Here is a 22,588-nt window from a genome sequence, read left to right on the forward strand (position 1 = left end):
CTGCTGCAAAAAAGACTTGAACCTTTTTGTGAAAGTTTTTCTCCCCACCAGCCTAGGTGCTTGGCAGGCTTCTTGTTGTTGTTCGTCCATCGTATTCGAAGAGGACCTTGACATCTAACGGGTTGTGGACTGTCCACGGTGTGTCCGCAAATGGCTGACCAGGCCGATACGGGCACGGAATGTTCTGCCCCATGGCGGGCAGACACGCGTGGGCACCACAGTTGCAGCTTTGAAGGCTAAAAAAAGACACAACGCACCAGGCGATTCTTTTTTCATTCAAACACGTCTCGGCGCACGCGCCGCCCGGTTCCCCCGGCCACAGGAGACAAAACGGGGAGGGGGGCGACAGACAGGTCCATGCCTTTAGCCCCCTGTCACGGGGTCAACACTCACCTCGCACAAGCACCTCGCACAAGCTACCGGCCGAGTTACACTCTCGTGTGCTATCACAAGCCCCTTGCGGGGCCCGTCCCGGTGCCCGCTGTGGGGCGTCTGTCTGCCCACCGTGTGGTTCCCCACACTTCGGAGTCTGGCATAGCCCCACAAGCACCTCTTATGTACTCCCTCCTGGCCCGTGATTGGCTGGGAACCCCTGTTGCTGCCTCTGTTGCTTGGGGGAGGAGGTGGAGCAGGGGTGGGGCTTAACAAAAGGGGTGGGGCAAGGCAGGTTGGGGTGGAGCACGGGTGGGGCTTAGTGGAAGGGCAGAGCAGGGGGCAGGGTGGGTGAAGCGGAGGCGGGGCCTGTGGCGGAGGGGGTGGAGCAAAGGCACATGGGTGGAGCAGGGGCGGGGCTTGGCTGAAGGGGCGGGGCTTAGCGGAAGGGAAGAGCAGGGGGCAGGGTTTCACAGAAGAGTCTGAGCAGGGGCGGGGCTTAGCAGAAGGGACGGGGCTTAGTGGAAGGGCAGAGCAGGGGGCGGGGCAGGTGAAGGAGAGGCGGGGCCTGTGGCGGATGGGGTGGAGCAAAGGCACATGGGTGGAGCAGGGGCGGGGCTTAGCAGAAGGGGTGGAGCAGGGGTGGGACTTAGCAGAAGGGCAGAACAGGGGGCGGGGCGGGTGAAGCAGAGGCGGGGCCTGTGGCAGAGGGGGTGGAGCAAAGGCACATGGGTGGAGTAGGGGCACGGGTTAGCAGAAGGGGCGGGGCTTAGTGGAAGGGCAGAGCAGGGGCTGAGCAGGGGCGGGGCCTTGGCAGAAGGGGCGGGGCTTAGCAGAAGGGGCGGGGCTTAGCAGAAGAGCAGAGCAGGGGGCGGGGTTTCACAAAAGAGGCTGAGCAGGGGCGGGGCTTGGCGGAAGGGGCGGGGCTTGGCAAAGGGGCGGGGCTTGGCGGAAGGGGCGGGGCTTGGCGGAAGGGGCGGATTTCTAAGCCTCTGTAGCGTCGCCGGCGGGGCAGGGGCGGAGCCTGAACCGGGCCCCCCTCCCCAGACACAGCAAGGGGTGGATGCTCTCCCCGGGGATGGAGCCCGGCGGGAAGGTGAAGAGGGGGGCCTCGTTCTCGGGGTCGAAGAAGGCCACCCGCCCCCCGTCGCAGTCCAGGTACACCCCGATGGCGCGGGGCCTGCCCGCCAGGGAGAGGGGGATCTTGGGGGAGGTGAGGGCCAAGGTCTGGGCCCCGCACTGCCCCACGGCCCAGATGCCCTCCTCCGGGTTGACGTTCACCCGGCCCTTCCGCCGCACCGACTCCCGGGCCACCCCCACGGCCCAGGCGTCCCCGGCCTCCACCGCCACCTCCCAGTAGTGCCGGCCGGCCGAGAAGCCCTCCCGGCCCAGCACGCAGCGGGAGGCGTCGAACCGCTTGGGGCTGTCGGGCACGGGCTGGCGGGTGTCCTCCCACCGCACCCCGTCGCCCTCCGGTGACAGGACCAGGCGGGGGTGGGCCGTGTCGGGGTCCAGCGTCACGTCCACTGGGGAGAGAGAATCGGGGCGTGAGGGGCGGGGCTCGGCCACCACTTTTCACACTTCCCACCCCCCTACCCTGTCCTGGCTGGTGGTCCCGCAACTTTTTTGCCACCTGCGTGCGGAATAAATTTTCTCCCATGCACCGAGGCATGTGCACCACCATCGCAGACACAAGCTGCCGGCTGCGGGCCCTCTGCTAATCAGCCAGATGGCATTTCAATCTCCCATGGGAGGCCGTCCAAGCGCTTTGCTTCCAGGTACCCCGAGGGGGCCGGTAATGTAGGCCAGGGAAGGTACGGCCATCCCAAAATTGCCTCCATGCCCGACTGCTGGGAAGGGCCGGGGTTGAGGCCAGAGCATGGCAGCCTTGGCCCTGCAGGGGGCCAGGAAGAATCGGGCACGGGGTGGGCGGGGCTTGGCTCATGGGCGGGGCCTCGGGTGGAAAGGGTGGGGCTGGGGCTAGCTCAGGGATTCCAGGGGACACTGGTGTTGCTACTCCCACCCACCGACAGCATGGCTAGGTTGGGAGTCAGGGGTTATGTTCCCTCCCATCTTGTCCACCCAGGGGCAGTTTTTAGACCCATGTGCGGAATAATTTTATGTGCACTGCGGCAGGCGTGGATGTGCACCCCCCCCTGAGAAACACCAACCTCGCGGTGGGCACTCTACTAATTTGCTGGGTGGTGCTGGGGGAGCTGCCAGGCACCCCACTTACAGGGCACGCTGGGCCCCCAAAAGGGGGGGGCCGCAAGACTATTGTGGGGGGCAGGGTGGCATGAACGGCCGCTGCGACTCCCAGCAGCAGCAGCGCAGAAGTCGGGAAGGTGCATGAGATCCGCAGGGTCTTTTGGATGGGGGGGGCTGTCATGGCCTGGAATAGTTCCAAAGGCCAAACAAGTTTGAGAACCCCAATTCCAGCCCCTTATACAGCTCGGTACTGGTAACATCCTGCCCCAAAGGGACCGTCTGGCCCATCTCCTCCCGCCGACCCTACACCGAGTTCCCGTCCCGCCCGCCCCTCCTCCGTACCTTGGAATTTCCGCAGCGCCTCCGTGAGCGCGATCATTTTATGAGCGACCTTGCTGGGGGCAGCTTTCTCTGGCTCCGAAGAAATCTCCGGGTCTAGGACCTTCTCCAACTCGCCCCTGGGAAAGAAGCACCCGTCAGCTGAATTGTTTCCTTCCTTCCCCTTAGTCTGCGTCGTGCGCAGGTTTGGTTTTAAATCGCCCCGCTGTGACTTTCGGGCTTAAAAATCCCTGCTAGCTAATCGGACAACGGGTAAAACCCGGACGCCGGTGAAAATCCGCGGCAACGTTTCTTCTGGCTGCAGAAGAGTCCGGATTTCATCCCCACATCGCCCCGATGGGGGTGCATCAACAGCCGAGCAAAGCTATTTCAGCGTCCGCTCCGCAACGGGCGCGGCTGACGCTGCGCCGCTTTATTCGGCTTTTGCCCTGCGGTATGGACGCCCCCTGATTCCCAGGGTTCATATACGGACCGGCTAGACCCCATGGGAACCAGGCTCGGGTCAAACCTTGGCTTTCCTGCGGCCGTTTGCCAAAAGGTGGGGGCACCCCCCAAAAAAACACAGCGGGCATTCGGCTGCATCTTGACAGCGGCGCTAGTGCGGGACGCCGGAAGAAATCCGAAATAGCAATTCACCGGCTTTAAACGCGCCCGGATCTTTCGAAAAAACGGGCGCGCTATTCCGGCGTCCCTGGAACTCACACCCCACGAAGGTTGTTGTGATCATGAGGGTGAGCCAGCAGCCTGAGGACTAAGGGGTTAACTACACCTAACTCAGGTAGAGTCGGCCAATAGGGATGTAGGTAGGAATTTCAAACTAGCACAAAAGAATTTTGGGCTTTTCCCTCCTTTGTCTCTGGGCAGTTCCTCTCTAGTTACTGAGGGAGACATGAGGGAGAAACAATTCTTCATTTTCCTGGGTACGTCTAGACAACAGGCTTTTGTCGGCAGACGTTTTGTCAACAGATCCTGTTTACAAAGCTTCTTTTGACAAACAGCATCCAGACAACATCCAGTTCTGTCGACAAAGCTTGCTGACAAAGGACAGTGTAGACGCAAAGGACAGTGTAGCTGCAATAACGCCTTCTGGCGACAGAAGTCTGTCGACAAATGGCGTTATTCCTCGTTGAATGAGGTTTACTGCCGTCGACAAAACATTATGTCGACAGAACTCAGCGGCAGCGTAGAGGCAGGTCTAGTTTTGTCGACAAAAGTCCACTTTTGTCGACAAAACCCTGTAGTCTAGACACACCCTCTGTAAGTAGGTAAAGTTTGGATAAATCTGTTTTATTGTTTTATGGTTTGGGAAATGGGATCTAGTGTCCGTGCATTTAAAAAAAATGTTTTGGCTTCCCTTTGTAATTAAGTTCTAGGTCCATGGTGGAGTTTCTCCATGAGTATAGTATGTTGTGACTTTTCCGTCTCGTCATGGTGCTTGCAACAGGAATAGTGTGGTGATAATAAAAGTGTTTTCTCTTTTCTTTTTATTAACCTGGTGTTGGTTAATTTGGGTGTCCCGCTTTGTACTTTCAGGCTGAGATTTCCCAAGTAATCTCTCTCCCCTGATTTTTGTATCAATACATGGGTGGTGGTAGCAAAGGTTTTATCCCCAAAATCTAGGTTAAGATTTTAGAGGGAGGTTTTATACCAAAGCTTGGTGGATAAGGTTTTGGGGTACTTTGGCTGACCCCCAACTCCTGCGTTTATCATGCCAGAGTGGGGAAGGGACTTGTCGGGATAGTGGGTTATTTCGGAACAAGCTACACAATTTCTGCAGCGTATTTGGCGGTCAGGGTGCCGTGTAGACGCACCCGAGCGCTTGGAAGTGGAGTAAGAGAACGCCCCATCGCCCGGCTGATGGGTTGTCGGCAGAAGGGCTCGAACCTGTGACCCTAATAAAGCCACTTGCTGCTCATGCCTTCTCCTGATCCTCCCTGGTCTCTCACGGTCTCTGTTGTCCTTCGAAACCTCCTGCCGGACACCCCCCGAAGCATGCCACCCCCTTTCTATGCCCCCTATTCCCCCCTGGACTTCCGGCACCTCACAGACCAGCTCATCTGTAGGGGGCGGGTGGGTGGGGAAAAGCAGATTTTATCCAGCCTCGGACCAGCCGCAGAATCGGTGCGGGTGGCATGGAGAGTGTGTGACATTTTTTGTCCTAGCATAATGGAGTCCGATCCAGTATTCCCTGCAAGCTGGGTGCCTGGGCACCCACCCAGGAGAGAGTCAAATGCTGGCCAGATGATTGGTAGAGTGCCTCCAGCCAGCAGGGTGTGTTTCTCCAGGTGGTGCACATGCCTCGGCGCATGGAATAAAATTTATTCCACACATGGATGAGGGAAAAATGAGCAGGAACATTGCCTATTGGTCTACAGCAGGGCCAATGGCTACTGCAGGCTGGGGAGTAAGATGTAGAAGAGCCAGCTCCCCCCCCCCCGAAAGGGGCGGGGCCTGGGGCATAAGGGGGCGGGGCCTCAGGTGTAAGGAGGCGGTCTGTCGTATGGAGGGGGCGTGAGAAGGAGCCACGTACCTGCTCAAGATGCTTTGGATGTCCTAGAAGGGGAAAGGAGAGAAGGATCATGAGTGAAACCAAAGCGACCTGACACAAAACCGACACCGGAGCCGTTGAGATGATTTCGGGGGAACACCTCAGGGCTGCTCTTTGTAACTCACCGTGTATTCGATGGGACCAGCGTTCTCTGGCAGCAGCCGGGTGGCCACCCGGGAGAGAATCAAGCCCCACCCGGTGGGTCAGCAGAGTGCCCCCAGCGAGGTTTTTGTATTCCATTGGGTGGTGCACATCTGCTAGTGCCTCGGTGCATGGAACAAAATTTATTCCACATGCAAATTTAAAATCAATTACAGGGAACACGGGTTGTGTCTCTTCCTTTGACTGGGCAAGAAGGCACTGGAAAGCCACTCTTTCGGGTTGGGGTGCGTGCCTCTTGGCTGGCTCTGTGGGTGCTATGGGGCTGCTCTTCCCCCCACCAAACAGCTGATTGGTAGCTTGGGGAAGGCAGCGAGTGGTCGGCAGGGAGGGACCAAGCAGGGGGAGGGAAGCGGGTGGATAAAGGGGAAACCTTAGAAGGGAGGCAGAACAGGATGGGACATTGAGGCAGAGGGAGGCTGTAGCGCAGCCTGGCCCCCCACCCAGGGAAAACCAAAAGCCCCATGCCAATGCTCCTGTTGCCAGCGTTCCCGGTAAGGCACGCACTTGTGGGATTAGCAGAGCGTGGGATTAGAGGTGTTTCTAAGGGTGGTGCACATCCGCACATCAAAAAAATTATTCCACACCGGGAGGAAAAAATCCACGCCTGGGTGGAAAAGATTAGCCAGAACGGTGCCTGTCACGTCTCCTCTCCCCAGACAGAGGACTGAGCCAGGATCTCCTCCGCTCCCTCATCTCCACGCCTTAGCCCCCGAGCGTTCCTACGAGGACGGCCTTCCCCCTCCCCCTCTGTGGCTCCCAAGCAGGCACAACCCGGCGAGCCAGGCTCTCACCTGCAGGAACTCACCGGCCGGCTGCCGGCACTTCCCCTCCAGCTCGGCGATCAGCTCCCCAAGCCGGGAAATCTCCGTCACCAGTATAGGGATCTTCTCCTCCCGTCTCTTGGCCAGCTCCTCGTCCAGGTCTTGCAGCCGGGCCAGCAGGAGGCGCTCCCGCTCCTCCAGGAACTGCCGCAGCTCCTCGCATTCGGACAGCACCTTCAGCCTCTCGCTTTCGACCCGCTCCTGGCCGGGGGGAAGGCAAAGGGTCGGGCGTTTCACACCCCAAGGGGCCAGCTGCAGCCGAGGGGGGCCCCCGGCGTGGGGGTGGGGGTCGGATGGCAACCGTAACGTGCCAGCGCTGGAGGGAAACTTTCCCCAAAGGACGAGGGAGATTTGCCTACAAATTCCCGCAGGCCGTCATCTGGCCGGCGGGTCTCTTGGGGGTGGTGCCCATCCGCACGCAGATTGGAAACAAAATTTATTCCACACACAGATTGAAAAAAAAAAAAAACCATCACAGGGAACACGGGTTGTGTCCCTTCCTTTGACGGAGTGAGAAGCCAATGGAAAGCCACTCTTTCGGGTTGGGGGTGTCCGCCTCTTGGCGGGGGGGGGGGGCGGACATGTAGATGAGTGATCTGCCCTCTCCCCCCACCAAACAGCTGATTGGCAGTTTGGGGAGGGCAGGGAGCAGCAGGCAGGGAGGGACCAATGGAGGCGTGGGGTGGAGGCAACGGAGTGGGGCAAGAAGAGGCGGGGTTGGGGGGCGGAGCAGGAAGCAGCAGGGTGGGGCGGGGCCAAAGGAGGTATCAAAAAGTCGGCTCCTCGGGGGGGGCTGTTCCATTGCTGGGACCCCCCTGAGGGTCCTAGACCCCCCACACACACCCCCCGCAGCCTGACCCTGAACGGCATCAGGAGCGCCGACACCCACTTCCCCTATAGCCGGGGGAGGGGGTATTTGACCCCTCCTCCAGGCCCCGCCCCCCACTCCGCCCCTTCCCCAGGCTCCGCCCACACCCTGCCTCTCTCCGCCCTCCCTCCTCCAACAGCTTCACTCTTCCAGGAATACCCAAACCCACAGGCACCCATGGGTGCAAACAGGAACCCCACGTATCAGAGACCAGGGGGCGTTTTCCTCGGCCCCCGGCGCAGCCTCCTTCCCGAACAAGCCGTACCTACCAGCGCCTCCCAAATGGCCGTCTCCTCCGTCTCTTTCAGCCCCATCAGCTTGTCCCGCTCTTCCTTCAGCGACCGGATTCGGAGCTGGACTTTTTCCTGGGCAAAGACAACGACTTTCCTGAGCAAATCCGGGTTTCAGAGGGGCAGCCGGGTGAACCGGGAACGTTCAAACCCGCTCCACTCCACCCGGTCGAATGCATCGGCGGCGCGTCCACACGCCCCGGGCCGGTGATTTCGAAAGGCGTCCGCCTGCTTTCCTCGGGGACTCGCGCTGAGTCCGAAATCGTCAGTTCGGAAGCGTGGCGGGGTGGACGCGCCAGGGTCGCTGTTACAAAATAATGATGCACTGGAGTCCTTCAAAGGGGTTAAATTGATGAAAATTGCCCATCTCCTAGAACTGGAAGGGACGGTCATTGAGTCCAGCCCTCTGCCTTCACAGCAAGACCAAGCACCATCCCTGACAAATTTTTGCCCCAAATTCCTAACTGGCCTCTGCAAGGATTGAACTCGCAACCCTGGGTTTAGCAGGCCAATACGGTCATTGAGTCCAGTCCCCTGCCTTCACAGCAAGACCAAGCACCATCCCCGACAAATTTTTGCCCCAAATTCCTAACTGGCCTCCGCAAGGATTGAACTCGCAACCCTGGGTTTAGCAGGCCACTGCTCAAACCACTGAGCTATCCCTCCCCAGCGCTCTATTGGCCGCGCGCTCTCTTTCGAAAAGACTGCGACTCCACTGAGCGCCAATGGCGTTGCTTGTTTCGCGGGGACGGGGCAGGGTAGACGCCCCCTCGGGCTCTGTCTGCGCTTACTCGGCTCTTCATTCGGCACGGTGTCCTCCCCGCGCCGGATTTGGGGATCCCCCCCCCGCCACTGGTGGCAGGAGGCGGCGCCGTGTGCCCCAAATCCCAGGCTGGCTGAGGAGCGGTGGGGTGGCTATTTCGGGGTCCGCCGGTCTCCCCAAACAGCTCCGCCGTGTGGACGTGACCTCCCAGACCGACCCGGCCATCGCCTCCGGCCGGGCGCGTTCCTCGCTCCCTCGGCCGGCGGCCACAGCCCTACCTTGTACGCCTGCGCTGCCTCCTCCAGGGGCACCACGGGGTGGCTGCGGTGGGCCTGGGACTCCCGGCAGACCACGCAGATGGGGGCTTGCTCCTCCTGGCAGAAGAGCTTCAGCGCCTCCTGGTGGGTGGGGCAGGCGCGCGCGCCCCCGGCGGCCTGGCCGGCCTGGGCGCTCAGCCGCTTGGCGATGGCGATGACCTTGGCCAGCTCCCGGTTGGGCCGGAAGTTCGGCTGGGGGGCCGTCTCCCGGCACTGGGGGCAGGAGAAGCCGGCGGCCGCCTCGGCCCAGCACTCGGCGATGCAGGCCCGGCAGAAGTTGTGGCCGCAGTGGATGGACACGGGGTCCCGGAAACACTCCAGGCAGATGGAGCAGGCGGCTTCCTCCTGCAGGCTGGGCACCGGGCTGCCGGCAGCCATGGCTCCGGGCCAGGCAGCTTTCACTTCGCTTTCACTTCGCTTTCCTGCCTGCCCGCCCCGGCCGCCATTGGGTGGCTTTCTGGTCGAGGCCCTCGCTCATTGGCTGGGGCTGGGGGAAGCCTGTTTGATTTTCAGCCCCTGGGGACGGTGCAGAGAAAGGCAAAGCTCTCCGGGCACAGAACGGCGAGACAGCAAGTCCCTAAGCGGGGCAGGCGGGACACCGGAGAGGGTCCGGAGAAGAGCAACAAGAACGATGCAAGGTCTAGAGAACAGGAGCTAGGAGGGGAGGCTGGAAGAATTGGGTTGGTTTAGTTTGGGAAGGAGAAGACTGAGGGGAGACATGAGAGCCGTTTTCAGGTATCTAAAAGGGTGTCACAAGGAGGAGGGAGAAAACTTGTTCCCTTGGCCTCTGGGGACAGAACAAGAAGCAATGGGCTTAAACTGCAGCAAGGGAGGTTGAGGTTGGACACAAGGGAAAACTTCCAGCCTGTCCGGGTGGTGAAACACGGGAATAAATTCCTAGGGAGGTTGTGACGTCTCCATCGCTGGAGATATGGAAGAGCAGGTTGGACAGACACCTGCCAGGGATAATCTAGAGCACTGTTTCTATAAAGTGCCCCTTTTTCAAAAAAAAATGGTAAGTACCCCAGTCCCTACCGTTTTCAGACACGCAAATGGTTTTTTCCACTGTCGCCACACGTTTGTTTAAACAACGTCAGCGTCGCCAGGCGGGCTGTGACGTGGTTGGGTGTAAAGGTGTAACAATGGGGTTGCGCAGGGGTCTGTTTTGGGACCGGCTCTGTTCAGTATCTTCATCAATGATTTAGATATCGGCATAGAAAAGACGCTTATTAGGTTTGCAGATGATCCCAAGCAGGGAGGGGTTGCGAGTGCTTTGGAGGACAGGGTCAGAATTCAAACTGATCTGGACAAACTGGAGAAATGGGCGGAGGGAAGCAGGATGAGGTTTAATAAAGACAAATGCAAAGTGCTCCACTTAGGAAGGAACAATCCGTGTCACACACACAGAAGGGGAAGCGACTGTCTGGGAAGGAGTCCGGCAGAAAGGGATCTAGGGGTGATAGTGGATAATTGGATAAATGTCTCTCAGGGATGGTCTAGACAGTATTTGGTCCTGCCAGGCAGGCAGGGGGCTGGACTCGATGACTCTCGAGGTCCCTTCTGGCGGCCTTTAGTACGATTTAGTATCACAGGGCGTCCGCACTCGCACCCGGCGCTCGAAAGACGCGGCACAAATTGTGGCGCTTCTTTCCAGTGGAGTTCGAAAGGGCTCGGTTCGTCAATTGGCCCTGCCCGCACGGTGCTTATCTCCAAAGAAAGCGCCGTTCCGAAACATCCCGTCCTCCTCGTGGAACGAAGTCGACAGGGACGGAAGAATCGTTATTTCCAAATAACAGGCGTGCTCAAAAAGACGGGGGATAGCTAGTTCAGAGGTATCTGGACATCGCGCCGCCGTGTAGACGCACCCTTAGCAACAGACCAATATAAGTTCAGCCCTGATCCTGTTTCTATCCCCAGACGGAGCCCTTCTGGAACACGGCCAGGACCAAATACACGGTGAAGCAGGGCAAACAGCCTTAACTCTGCCCTTTTCTACTTTGTCTCTTTCCAGCCTCTTCTCCCTCCGTCCTTTGTGCGTCAGGTGAGAAAGGGCCAGGAACGGAGGACGTTTTCAGAGGGCGACTCTGTTTCTGCCGGATTTCGAACCAGAGAGCGCTACATGGCAGAAACCGAAGACGGGGAAAAGACTGTGTTTGTGTCTTGAAGGACCCCTGCGGTGAGGGTCTGCGTTCGGTCGGGTGGCCGTCCAGGGTACGTCTACACCACAGGCAAAAGTGAAGCGAAGCGATTCAGATTCAGCGGCGTCACTTGTGCCGCGGAAGTCGAAATTGCTGAACTCGGCCGCAGGAAGGGGACGGTGACTCCGAAATAACCCTACCCCCCCCCCCCCCGGACGTCTGGAGGAGAGGGTGGCTGCTTTTAGCACCTAGGGGGCTCAGGGCTGGGAAGTGTGGGGCGGGGGCAGGAGTCAGGGCTGGGGGGTGGAGGGGCGAGTGAGTACGCGAGCTTCATTTCGGGAGCACATGGGGCAGGGGGGAGCTGCGACTGAGTGACTGGGTTCGTCTTGCAGCCGGGCCCGCTGGCTTCCTTCCCTCTTGGGTCTCCCCCTAACGAGGCCCCTAACGGCCTCCGGTTTCCACGGGCGGAAGAGCAGGGATCCAGACTCCCGCAGACACGACAGCCTCTGGTCCCGCCTTGGGGGATGGCCAGGCAGAGGGGCAGACCCCCCCAAAGGGGGCCTTGAGTGGCTGACTCCCAGCCCCACCCGGCCGGGGGGCAGGCCCACGGCCCCGGGGACAGCCCTGGTTAGCCGGAGGGAGGCACCCACGTGGGAGGGGAGGAACGGGCGTCTGACGCAGGCGGTGTCGCGCCCGAGACTGCCAGCCAAATCAATGGACGCCGCCGGCCTGGCCCACCCGTGCCTCAGTTTCCCATGGCTCTCCCAAGTATGGTGCAGTTTGACTGAATGAGTCCAATACCCTGCAACTCAGGGACGGGTGACAGGGGAGGGACCCCGTGACGCTTCCCGGTTCTGCTCCCTCCCTCTGGGGCACCCGGCCTTGGTCCCTGTGGGCAGACAGCACCCTGACCCAGCCTGGCCGTTCGTAGGTGTGTTTGCTCTGAGCTCTTCCCGCAATAAGAAGGAGGAGGGGTTACCTAGTGAAATGAAGAGGCAGGAGGTTGGAAACCAACCGAAGGACGTTTTTTCTTCATGCCACGCACAGTTAACCTGTGGAACTCCTCGCCGGAGGATGGGGTGAAGAGAGAGAGGGTGTCTAGTACCGGGGGCGGGGGGGGGAGTCTGTCGGGAGGAAAGCAGTGAAGGCCTCCCCCCCCCCCCCAGGAGGCCGTGGGGATGCTGATGATGGAGGCTGTGCTGCTAGCATCCGAAAGTGCCCTCCCCACCCTTGTGCGGGGTCCAGCCAGACTCGGATCCGCCGGGACACCCTGCAGAGGGACGGGGGGTGATGGGGCCCCGCCTCAGCTCCACCGCCCAGGCCCCTGGCTCAGGCTGGAAGACAGAAGCCGAGCGTGAGGGGCAGAGATTGGCCCCGAGGGGGGGGGCATTTCTCCCACTCCCCCAGCCTGCCTGGGACCCGCCTGGTTCCCTGCCTCGCTGCCCCCCACCTCAGCCGTCCTCCGGATGGGTTCCAGGCAATATTCCCATTAACCCTTGGCCCTCCACGAGCATGTGTGCGGAATAATGTTTTTCTCCATGCACCGAGGCATATGTGAATGTGCACCACCACCACCAGTAGACACACGAAACCGAGCCATGGGCACTCTGCTAATCAGGCCCCAGGTAACCCTTCAGCTTGCATTGCTCTGGGGAGGGGACTTTGCTGAGGGTGTGTGGCAGGGATGGGCGGGGCCTGGTGGAGAAGGGGCGGGGCTTGGGCAAGGGGTGGAGTCAGGGCAGAGTAGAGGCCGGTGGAGGCAGGGGGCTCGTCCTGGGCCCTGCCACTGCGGCACTGTGGGGGACGGGGCCCAAGGCTATTGCGGGCAGGGGGTGGGTGGGGTCACGGGGTTGCGCTGCTGCGGGGCGGTGTTTTTAGAGCTGGCAGGCGAGGGGCAATGGTCCCTCCACCTTTTTCCAGCCACAGCCAGTGTTTGTCCACCCTCTGTGCGGAATAATTTTACGTGCACCGAGGCAGGTGCACCACCAGCAGAAACACCAACTGCACTGATGGTGAGAGAGAGGAGGAGACCCCACCCTGGAGAAGAGGGACAGAGGGCAAGAGGGAGAAAGAACCCCCCAGCCCACAAGGAGAGGAAGCAAAGGGGGCAGCACTCGGAGAGAGTCCCCAAAACTAGGTTGAAGGGAGACCCCCCCCCCCAAGCAAACCAGATTAGCAGAGGGCCCACTGCACGGTTTGTGTTTCTACAGGTAGTGCACATTCCCACAAGCCTCAGTGCACAGAGAAAAATTTATTCCGCACATGGATGGGAAAAATCCGTGGAAGGGAAAAAATTGGAAGGGAAAAAATTTAGAGGGAACATCGGTCACCGGCCCAAACTCCTATGAGCATCGCCTTAGCAAAATGGCCTTTGGAAAACTTGTCCTTTGCAGCTGTCCACCCTCCCCCCCACACACACACCCCTTACTTTCTCAGACACTCACCCCAGACCCCTTCCAGTCTGGAGAGAGAGGAAAAAGAGGTTTCATGCTGTCACGTTTACGAGATTTCTGTCCCACTCCACGGGCACTAGGGGTCACCCAATGACTTGGCAGCAGGTTTAAAACAAACCAAAGGATCAGCGCACAGCCAACCTGTGGAACTCCTCGCCAGAGGAGGTTGGGAAGACCAGGACTTTTAACAGGGTTGAAAAAAAGAGGGAGATACACTCATGGGGGCAGGTCCCTCAGTGACTATGAGCCCGGGTGGTGTCCTGAGCCTCTCTCTGGGAAGAGGCGACAGGAGAGGGTGAGGATTCCCTGTTCTGTTCACTCCCTCTGGGGCAATTGGTGTTGGCCCCTGAAGGCCCACAGTCCCCAGCGGCCCAGCCTAGGGGAGTTAGGCGCTTGTGAAGATCTGAGATGGGACAGCCCCGGAGAAATGGATGGAAAGGCTTCAGGGGATTGAGGCACCTAACGCCTAAGGGATTTAGGCACTGAAGCAGCAGACAGGAGAGCAGTAGGGGGACGAAAGCCTCCTGCAGGAGAGACCCCCCCGGCCAGGGTTCGCTGGAAGCAGAAGGGTCAGGCAGCCACTCGGGAGAGATTCAAATGCCACCCGGTTAATTAGGGCCCCACCGCCAGCAGCCTGGGTTTCTAGGGGTGGTGCACCTGCACCTGCGTACACAGAATAAAATTTATTCTGCCCCATGGATGGAAAAAAGGAGAGGGAACCCTGCACTGAAGCAATTTGAGGGGTGAATCTGGACACATTCTCCCCCTCCTCCAAAATCAGCTCAGATTTCGGACAGGAGAGACACAAAACACGCCCAGAACGGGGTAAGGCCCACAAGGCATCCAGGCACCTAACTCCCTTTACAACCAAAGGGGATTAGGCACTCTGGAGGATCGAACGCCTTTAGCGCCCGGCGCAAGTCCTTCGGGGGGGGGGCGGAAGGTGCTTGTTGGGACCCCCGTGAAAAGCGGGGTGCCCGTCTAGGGGGCCTGGGCTAGACTGCGCCCCAGCTTTGAGATCTGTCTGCCCGGATTCGTCTGCCCTGCCAACTTTGCAGACAACGGTGGAGGGAAAAAAAAGCACATACACAAGGAACCGTTTGTCTTCTGATCCCTCCCGTGTTTATTTCGGGATTTCCTGGCAGCCGGCCCAGACAGGACAGCCCCGGAGCCCCCACCCCTCAGACAACCCCTAAAAAACAAGTCGGTTACACATTCGGCGAGTCATTAAAAAACGAAAAAAAAAAGTTGCTTCAATTTCCCGACCTCCTTGCGGGCTCTGCCGGGGCGGAGGCCGGCCGAGGGGAGCCAGCGAGGGTGGGGACGGGAGACGGTTCCCGCCCGCCGGCGGCAGCCGATTTTCGCTCACCACCACTGGAACGGGACGTAATCGTCGTCGTCCGACAGGAAGAAGTCTGGCAGATTCCAGGAGTACTTGGCTCTCCGGGGAGGGCCGGCGGTGCGGGGCGGCCGGCGCTGGTTCCCCCGCCGGGAGCGATGGGCATTGGGCCTCGGTTTCCCTTGTGGGACGCCGGCGGCGACAGAGCCAGCCCACTGGCCAGGGGCCGGGGCGGTGTCGGTTTGGCGGCGAAAGCGGGGGGGCAGGACGCGGGCGGGGAGGCCGGCATAGAGGGGCTGAGATTGGGCGGGGAGGGGGATCGGCGCCGGGGCCTTCGAGGGGGCCAGCCGGAGGCGGGTGTCCGTGCCCACGGCCCAGAAGAAGGGCAGGAGGCGCTCCGCCCCGAAGGCGGCCAGGCGGAAGGTGAAGACGGGGGACTGGCGCTCCGGGTCGGAGAACGTCACCCGCCCCCCGGCGTAGTCCAGCGCCACCCGGATCCGGGCGGGGGCCGCGCTCAGCGACAGGGGGGTTTCCTCCGGCGCGGTGAGCGCCAGGTACTGCCCCCGGCGCAGCGCCACCCCCCAAATCCCGCCCGCGGGGCTGTAGGTGACCGGCCCCTTCCTCGGCACCGACTCCCGGGCCACCCCCACGGCCCAGCCGCCCCCGGCGCCCACCTCCACCTCCCAGCAGCGCCGCCCGGCGGAGAAGCCCTCCCGGCCCAGCACGCAGAGGGAGGCCTCGAAGCGTTTGGGGCTGGGGGGCAGAACCCGGGGGGTGTTGCTGTAGCTCAGGCTTTTCCCGTCCCCCGACAGGGCGAGTTTGGGGTGGGCCGTGTCCGGGTCCAGAGTCACGTCCGCTGGGGAGAGAGAGAGGGAGAATAGGGCGTTAGGGGGTCGAGCTCCGGATGCAGCCGTGCCCCCCAGGGGGTACACGGGAGGAAGCCCTCCCGCCCCTTGAGCCGGCTGCCCGCTTTCACCCCGGGCTGCGGACAAAGCAGGCGCCGATCGGGAGACAGGACCATGCCAGGCAGGTGCAGTGGCGGGTTTTTCCCTGCTCTCCAATATCTCCAGGGACGGAGACTCCACAACCCCCGTAGGCCACTTATTCCAGTGTTTCACCCCCGGGACAGGCACGTCCAACCTCAACCTTCCCGTCTGCAGTTTCAGCCCCTGGCTCCAGCTCCGCCAAAACATACCCGGCTCGCCTCCGTCCTCCAGGTCCTCCACGCAAAACTGGCTCCCTTCCAGTGCCAGGTTAAATATCACTGTCTCTGGAGAGAAGCCGCCGGAGGAGAAATAAAAATAAGAGAGGGTTTTGCAGAGTTTCACAACAACGATGAGGTTTTCGTACAGGGCACGAGGTTCGTTTGGGTTCCGCGAGCGCAGGGGAAGGGAAACAACGTGAAGAGAAAACAACGTGAAAAGTGGATTTCATTCCTGTCGGGGTTAGGTCTCTTCTCTGTCATCTTGGTCCTTCCCGGGAACGGATCAAGGGGTGGGAATGTGCACTCAATTCATCGATGAGCATGGGCGGATCAGTTAACAGGCACGGTTATGTGCAGGCCACCCTCCCCTGCTGAAGCCGCCTGCTGGAGGTGTTGCTACACCCTGCCACGCAAACCATAGAGAAGTCCTCCAAGAAAGCCAGAGGGGCCCAAAGGACCCAGCCAATCAGGGCCCAGCAAGCCGGTTAAAAGGGAGCAGCAGGGCCAGGGGGAGGCAGTTCCTCCCTGGAGCTCAAGAGGTGGAGCCAGGGTGACGGACGCTCGTGTGACATCCCCTTACAGGCCCAGGGCGAGAAACGAAGGGAGACAGCAGAATTGATGAATTTTTTTCTTCTGTTGTTCGTTCTCTGCTGTCCAGTCCCTTCCCGGGAAGGGCCCGTCTCATTCTTCACGTGTGTTGAGTTGGGCAGGACCCCAAACACGGTTCCGCCTCCGCTCCCGCCGTCCCATTTCGGTTTCCCCCCCCGCCCCCGCTACCTTTGCATTTCCTCAGCGTTTCCTCCAGCGTCGCCCTCTTCTGGGAGAAATCGCCCAGGCTCTGCACCAGCTGGGACGGGCTCTCCCCGGCCTGCGGAGCCGGGGCTCCTTCGCACCTGATGGGGGGGGGCGATTATTTCGGTCTTTCCCACCCGGCCTCTGGGTGGCCTAGCCCTAGAGCCGGGCCACCAGCCGGGGGAAGAGACGGGTTCCTCCCACGGGGCCCGACTCAGTCACCGTGCTCAGAGTTTCCCCGCAGCCAGGGCACGACCCCCTGGTGTCGATGGCATGTGAATCCCCCCCCCCCCCCTGCAACTCCGGAGGGTCACGCAGAAGAGCCCTAGAAGCTCCGGAGAAGTGGGTGTGGCCGCCGGTGTGTGGGCTGTGGCCCCGCCCCTTCTGAGGCCCCGCCCCCAGCCAGCCTCTGTGGCCCCGCCCCCTGAGGCCCTGCCTCCCCACCAGCCTCACCCCCCCTCCCCCAAGGTCCTGCCCCCCCAGCTTCTCTTCCCCCCCCGTCCCCTCCCCCCAGCCACCTTCCCCGAGACCCTACCCCCCCAGCCAGCCTCTTCCCCCCTCCTCCGAGGCCCCACCCCCCCCAGCCAGCCTCGCCCTCCCCAGACTCCGGCCCCCCTCTCCGAGACCCCGCCCTCGCTCCGTCAGGGCCCCATCCCCTCTCCATACCTTAGGTGCACGGTGGGGTGGAGAGGGGCAAGCGGGAGGGGAGGGGAAAGCCGAAAGGGAGGGCAGGGCCTCGGGGGAGACACCCCCCACACATCCACGGAGCATCCGTAGAAGTCCGACCTCCTGCCTCCACCTGGTGCCCAGTGGAGAAGTCCCCCCATGGGGCCGTGGGGGAAAGAGGGTCCTGAATCCCTTTCCAGCTCTGGGCCCCAGACGTCTAAAAGCCCACGCAGGCTCCTAAGTCACTTGGGCACATCTGTGTACCCCGACCCCTTCCCCGTTTGCTCTCCATGGGGCGGGAAGAGGGGGAGCCAACTCGCTTCTCGAAGGCCGAGGAAAGCCGGGCGCACGGGGGACGTGCCGGGCCCCCAGGAGGGGTGCGCACAAACCCCTGAGCCGCCTACCTGCTCAAGGTGCTGCCGATGTCCTAGAGGAGAGAGAGGAAGAAGAGGCGCTCCGCGTCAGGGACGTGAATTCGCACGCGCACGTTCCCCTGGTGCCCACGTCTGCTCCGAGGGGCTGGAGCCTGGACAAACCGACCCAAAACTCCCCCAGGGGTTCCCAAACTGGGGGGCATGAAGAAATTCCAGGGGGGACACGAGGCGACCCAGTTGTCCCCCCCAAATCAACCCTTCCCCACCTTAAGTTTTGCTGCTATTTTTGTTTTCCGGCGCTGGTCAGTTCTTGTTTTGTTTTTTTGCTGGTGGGGGGGGGGGGAGGAGGGTTCCTCAAAAAATCTAAAAGGGGGCCAAAAAGTTTGGGAACCCCTGCCGTAGACACAGGTGGGAAAACCACACCGACGCCAGGTCTACCCTGAACTCTGTCACTAGAGTCGGCTTCCCTTAAACGGAGCTCGATGTAGAGGGTCTGAGCTAGACCCGCTCCATCAAACTCCGGAAACTCAATCGCGGTTGAACTACCGGTGGAATCGCTCTAATCCGGCACCTTCGGGACCTGACGGGTGCCGCACGGGAGAGTTTTCCAGACTCCGGAGATATTATCTAGCCGCATGACCGGCACGGCTACTGTTTGGTGGGCTCTTAGAGGACATGGAGGCGTAAATTGGAGCTAAACCACAGCGCAGAGCACTGAGCGCCAGGCCTGGCGGCGCTCGACAAACTTTAGGGGACCACGGGAAACTCGGCCACCCCCATGGAAAGCGGACATCCGGCTCACGAAAATCTTGCCGGACCACGGAGGTTGCCGGACTAGAGAGGTTCAGCCTATAGCAACACAGAGACTGGTTTAAAAATCCGCACCTGAGGCTTGACCCGCACAGGTCAGGACTCGTGGATTTCACGCCCCTTTCCCCCCCAAACGCCGTGCAAGAATCGACAGGGGTGGGGGGGGAAGAGCTCTCACCTGCAGGAACTCACTGGCCGGCTGCCGGCACTTCCCCTCCAGCTCGCCGATCAGTTCCCCGAGCCGGGAAATTTCGCCCGCGAGCCGGTCGCCGTTTTCCTTCTGCTGCTTCGCCAGCTCCTTTTCCAGCGCGCCCAGCCGGGCCAGCAGGAGGCGCTCTTGCTCCTCCAGCAGTTGGCGGAACTGCAGGATTTCTGCTCCGATTTTCTGCCTCTCCGCCCGGGTCTGCTCCTGGGGGGGAAGGAGGGTGGCAGGTGCAACTAAGGAAAAGGTGGGGCTGGGGGGGGGGCCCTAGTTGGGGGAGCACCGTCAGGGGTTAGTAGGGAAGGTCACAACCAAACTCCCCTCTATTTTTTCCATCCATGTGCGGAATAAATTTTGTGATCTGCTCCTGCGAGCATGCGCACCACCTGGAGGAACACAGGCAGCCGGCTGGGGGCGCTCTGCTTATGTACCGGGTGGCGTGGGAATCTCTTCCGGGTGGGACTGGATTAGTGTGGGGGGAAGAAGGAGTCAGGCACCCCCAAAGCTCAGACAAAGGTTATGCCTCCCATAACAAGCACCTACCAGGTATTCCTGGCTTTTCTCCTCCTCGGCCCGTTGGCGCTGGAGCAGTTTCTCTCTCTCTTCCTTCAGGGCCTGCAACCGGGTCTGGATTTGTTCCTGCGCAAAGAGACACGCCAGGTGACCGGCTCCGCCGGGAGAGGGCGTCTCCGTCACCGAAAGCCATCCAAGCTGCCCTCGGGCGCGGCGGAAAAACCGTCCCAACGTGTTCAACGCTACAGGAGTGGCCGGCCGGGAAACCCGCGGCTCTGGAGCCAAGCGCGATTGTCTGACGGGTTAGCCTTAGTCGACCCCTGGCCGGGGTCATCCCCGAAAGCCAGGAGGAGATGAGAGGGGTCTAGAAACCCCTGACCGGTGCGGATAAGGAAACGTGACTGACTTACCCCCAAACATGTAAGAACTAGGGGTCACCCAATGAAATTAACAGGCAGCAGGTTTACAACAAAAGGAAGGATTTCTTCATTCAGTGCACAACCTGCGGAACTCCTTGCCACAGGATGTACTCCAGGGCTGAGGGGTCCTTTATGCCCCCCGGGGGGTGCCCTACCTTGTACTCCAGGGCCAGGGGGGTCCTTTCCGCCCCCCAGGGGCACAGGTCCCCCTACCTTGTACTCCAGGGTCGGGGGGAGTTCCCCACCTCGTACTCCAGGGCCAGGGGGTCCTTTCTGACCTCCGGAGGGCACAGGTCCCTCTACCTCATTCTCCAGAGCCTGAAGGTCCTTTACACCCCCTGGGGGGCCATATCTCATCCTCCAGAGACTGGGGGTCCTATCTGCCCCCCCCCGGGGGGCTCTACCTCGTACTCCAGGGCTGGGGGGGTCCATTCTGTGCCCCAGGGGGGCTCCATCTGATACTCCAGGGCCGTGGGGTACTCTCCGCTCCCCGAGGGGACCCCACCTCGTTCTCCAAGGCCGGGGGGGTCCTTTCCGCGCCCCAGGGAAGCCCACCTCATCCTCCAAGCCCGGGGGGTCTTTTCTGCCCCTTGGGGGTTCCCCACCTCGTTCTCCAAGGCCAGGGGGTCCTTTCCACCCCCCGGGGGGTCCCCACCCTGTCCTCCAGGCCCGGGGGGGTCTTTTCTGCACCCCAGGGGACCCCACCTCATCCTCCAGGCCTGAGGGGTCCTTTCCGCCCCTTGGGGGTTCCCCACCTCATACTCTAGGGCCAGGGGGTCCTTTCTGCACCCCAGGGGACCCCACCTTGTTCTCCAGGCCCAGGGGGTCCTTTCCGGGCCCCGAGGGGTCCCCACTTCGCTCTCAGGCCCGGAGGGCCCTTTCTGCCCCCCTCAAGGGGTCCCCACCTCGTTCTCCAGGCCTGGGAAGGTCCCCACCTCGTTCTCCAGGCCCGGGGGGCCCTTTCTGCCCCCTCGGGGGGTCCCCCCCTCGCTCTCCAGCCCGGGGGGTCCCCCCTTGCTCTCCAGGGCCGGGGGGCCCTCTCCGCCCCCCTTGGGAAGGGGGGGCCCTACCTTGTACTCCTGGGCCGCCTCCTCGGCGGGGATGACGGGGTGGCCGCGGTGGGCCCGGGAGCGGTCGCACACCACGCAGATGGGGCGCCGGTCCAGCTCGCAGAAGAGCTTGAGGGGCTCCCCGTGCGCCCCGCAGCGCCCCGGCCCCGACGGGGGGGCCCCCGGCGCCTCCAGCTGCCGCACCAGCTGCACCATGCTGGCCAGCTCCCGGTTGGGCCTGAAGAGCCGCCCGGGGGCGCTGGCCCGGCACTGGGGGCAGGCGAAGCGGGGCCGGGCGCCCCCCCAGCAGCGGGCGATGCAGGCGCGGCAGAAGTTGTGGCCGCAGGGGATGGAGACGGGCTCGGTGAAATACTCCAGGCAGATGGAGCAGGCGGCCTCCTCCCGCAGCTGCTGCAGGGCGGCCATGGCTGGGGGGGGGGGGGGGGCAGGAAGGGGGGGGACCCTGGTAAGTTTCACTTCTCCGGCCTCCCTCTCATTGGCTGCTGGAGGGGAGGGGGGAGTTCACACGGGAGCCGCGGGCTGGCTCCGGAGCGGGGCGCAGACCTGGCTCCCGGATCAGGGGAGTTGGCCGGCGAACGAGGGAGGTGGGAGGGCGCTCCCCCTCCGCTTGCAGCGTGTGAAGAGGGGGCTGGAGAAACGGGGGCCCACCAAAAGCTTCCCCCCTCCCCCAGGCCGGGAGGAAGGGGTGGAGCCGAGAAATGGGTGGAGACTTTCCCACAAAAAAAAAAAACCTCCCCCCCCCCCCCCGCAGGGAGAAATGGGTTGAGCTAAGAACTGGGTGGAGACTTTCCCACCCCCCCAAAAAAACTCCCCCGCCCCCAGGCCGGGAGAAGTGGGATGAGCTAAGATAAGGGTGGAGACTTTCCCACCAAAAAAAAAAAACCCCCCCCCCCCCCCCCCCCAGGCCGGGAGAAGTGGGATGAGCTAAGATAAGGGTGGAGACTTTCCCACAAAAAAAAAAAAAAACTCCCCCCCCCCCGCCGGGAGAAGTGGGTTGAGCTAAGAAATGGGTGGAGACCTTCCCACCAAAAAAAAGAAAACAAAAAACAAACCACCCCCCCCCCCCCCCCCCCCCAGGCCGGGAGAAAGGGGTTTCACCAAAAAAAAAAAAAAAAAAAAAAAAAAAAAAGGGTCCCTGCGCCTTTAAATGAACTCGCTCCGCCCTCCCCTCACAGACTCCGGCCGTCGTGGGAGGAAGCCAGAGTTGGGGTGCGACCGCCCCCTGCAGCTCCCTGGCTAAGGGCAGGGGTAGCCCCGCCCCCAAGTCTCCAGGCAGGGTCGGATTAAGACTCTTAGAGGCCCTAAGCACTGAAAAGATGATGGGGGTGCCCCCCCCATGTGTCCTTCAAAATAAAAACACTGGCCCGGCAAATCTCTTTTGGGGGGCCCTACTTCGCGGGTCCCCCTAAGCACCTGCTTAGTCTGCCCATTGGGTAACACAGCCCTAGCACCGGGGTACATCCCCTCCCCTCCATGGGTGCTGCCTTTGCAACAGGCTACCGGAAAACGGCAGCCCCCCCCCCCCCACACACACACACACTTTCCCGCAGCCCATCGCTTGTTCCTCGGCGTTAGAGACCGGGGGTGCCCCTTTAAAAAAACCCGAAAAGTCCCCCAGTCCCTACAGTTTTCAGACCCACGCAATTTTTTTTCCTACCGTTGCAACACGTTTGTTTAAACAACTTCCTGGTGGCCGAGCGGGGGGGGGGGACATGTCGGGGGGGGGTAAAAAAGTACAAAACTAATCACGCGCTGTCAAACTTTTCTCCACATGTCGGGGTGGGGACGTCCCCCCCAGACTTCTCTCCAGTACCCTTAAGGGTCCCCTACCACTGGCTGAGAAACACTGGTTTAGACTATACACAGAGCCCGGCGCGGGTACAAAATTTGTACCCGTAGCCACAGCCAGTGTTCCCTATA

General features: G+C 61.3%; 1 protein-coding gene across 1 annotated transcript; it reads right to left on the reverse strand.

Annotated features, from left to right (window-relative positions):
* Nucleotides 1-1,253: 1,253 nt before the first annotated feature.
* LOC102456471 (uncharacterized) lies at nt 1,254-21,340 on the reverse strand. Its single transcript, XM_075913589.2, has 13 exons — nt 20,669-21,340; nt 19,210-19,305; nt 18,643-18,873; nt 17,685-17,707; nt 16,600-16,715; nt 15,814-15,888; nt 14,647-15,474; nt 8,650-9,161; nt 7,588-7,683; nt 6,421-6,651; nt 5,450-5,472; nt 2,923-3,038; nt 1,254-1,898 (listed from the first exon to the last, which is right to left on the reverse strand). Exons 1-13 carry the CDS (start codon nt 21,071-21,073, stop codon nt 1,357-1,359), a joined length of 3,294 nt encoding a protein of 1,097 aa, XP_075769704.2. The 5' UTR covers nt 21,074-21,340; the 3' UTR covers nt 1,254-1,356.
* Nucleotides 21,341-22,588: the final 1,248 nt, after the last annotated feature.

Source organism: Pelodiscus sinensis, chromosome 19 (assembly GCF_052426305.1).
Source record: "Pelodiscus sinensis isolate ZL-2025 chromosome 19, ASM5242630v1, whole genome shotgun sequence".
NCBI lineage: Eukaryota > Metazoa > Chordata > Testudines > Trionychidae > Pelodiscus > Pelodiscus sinensis.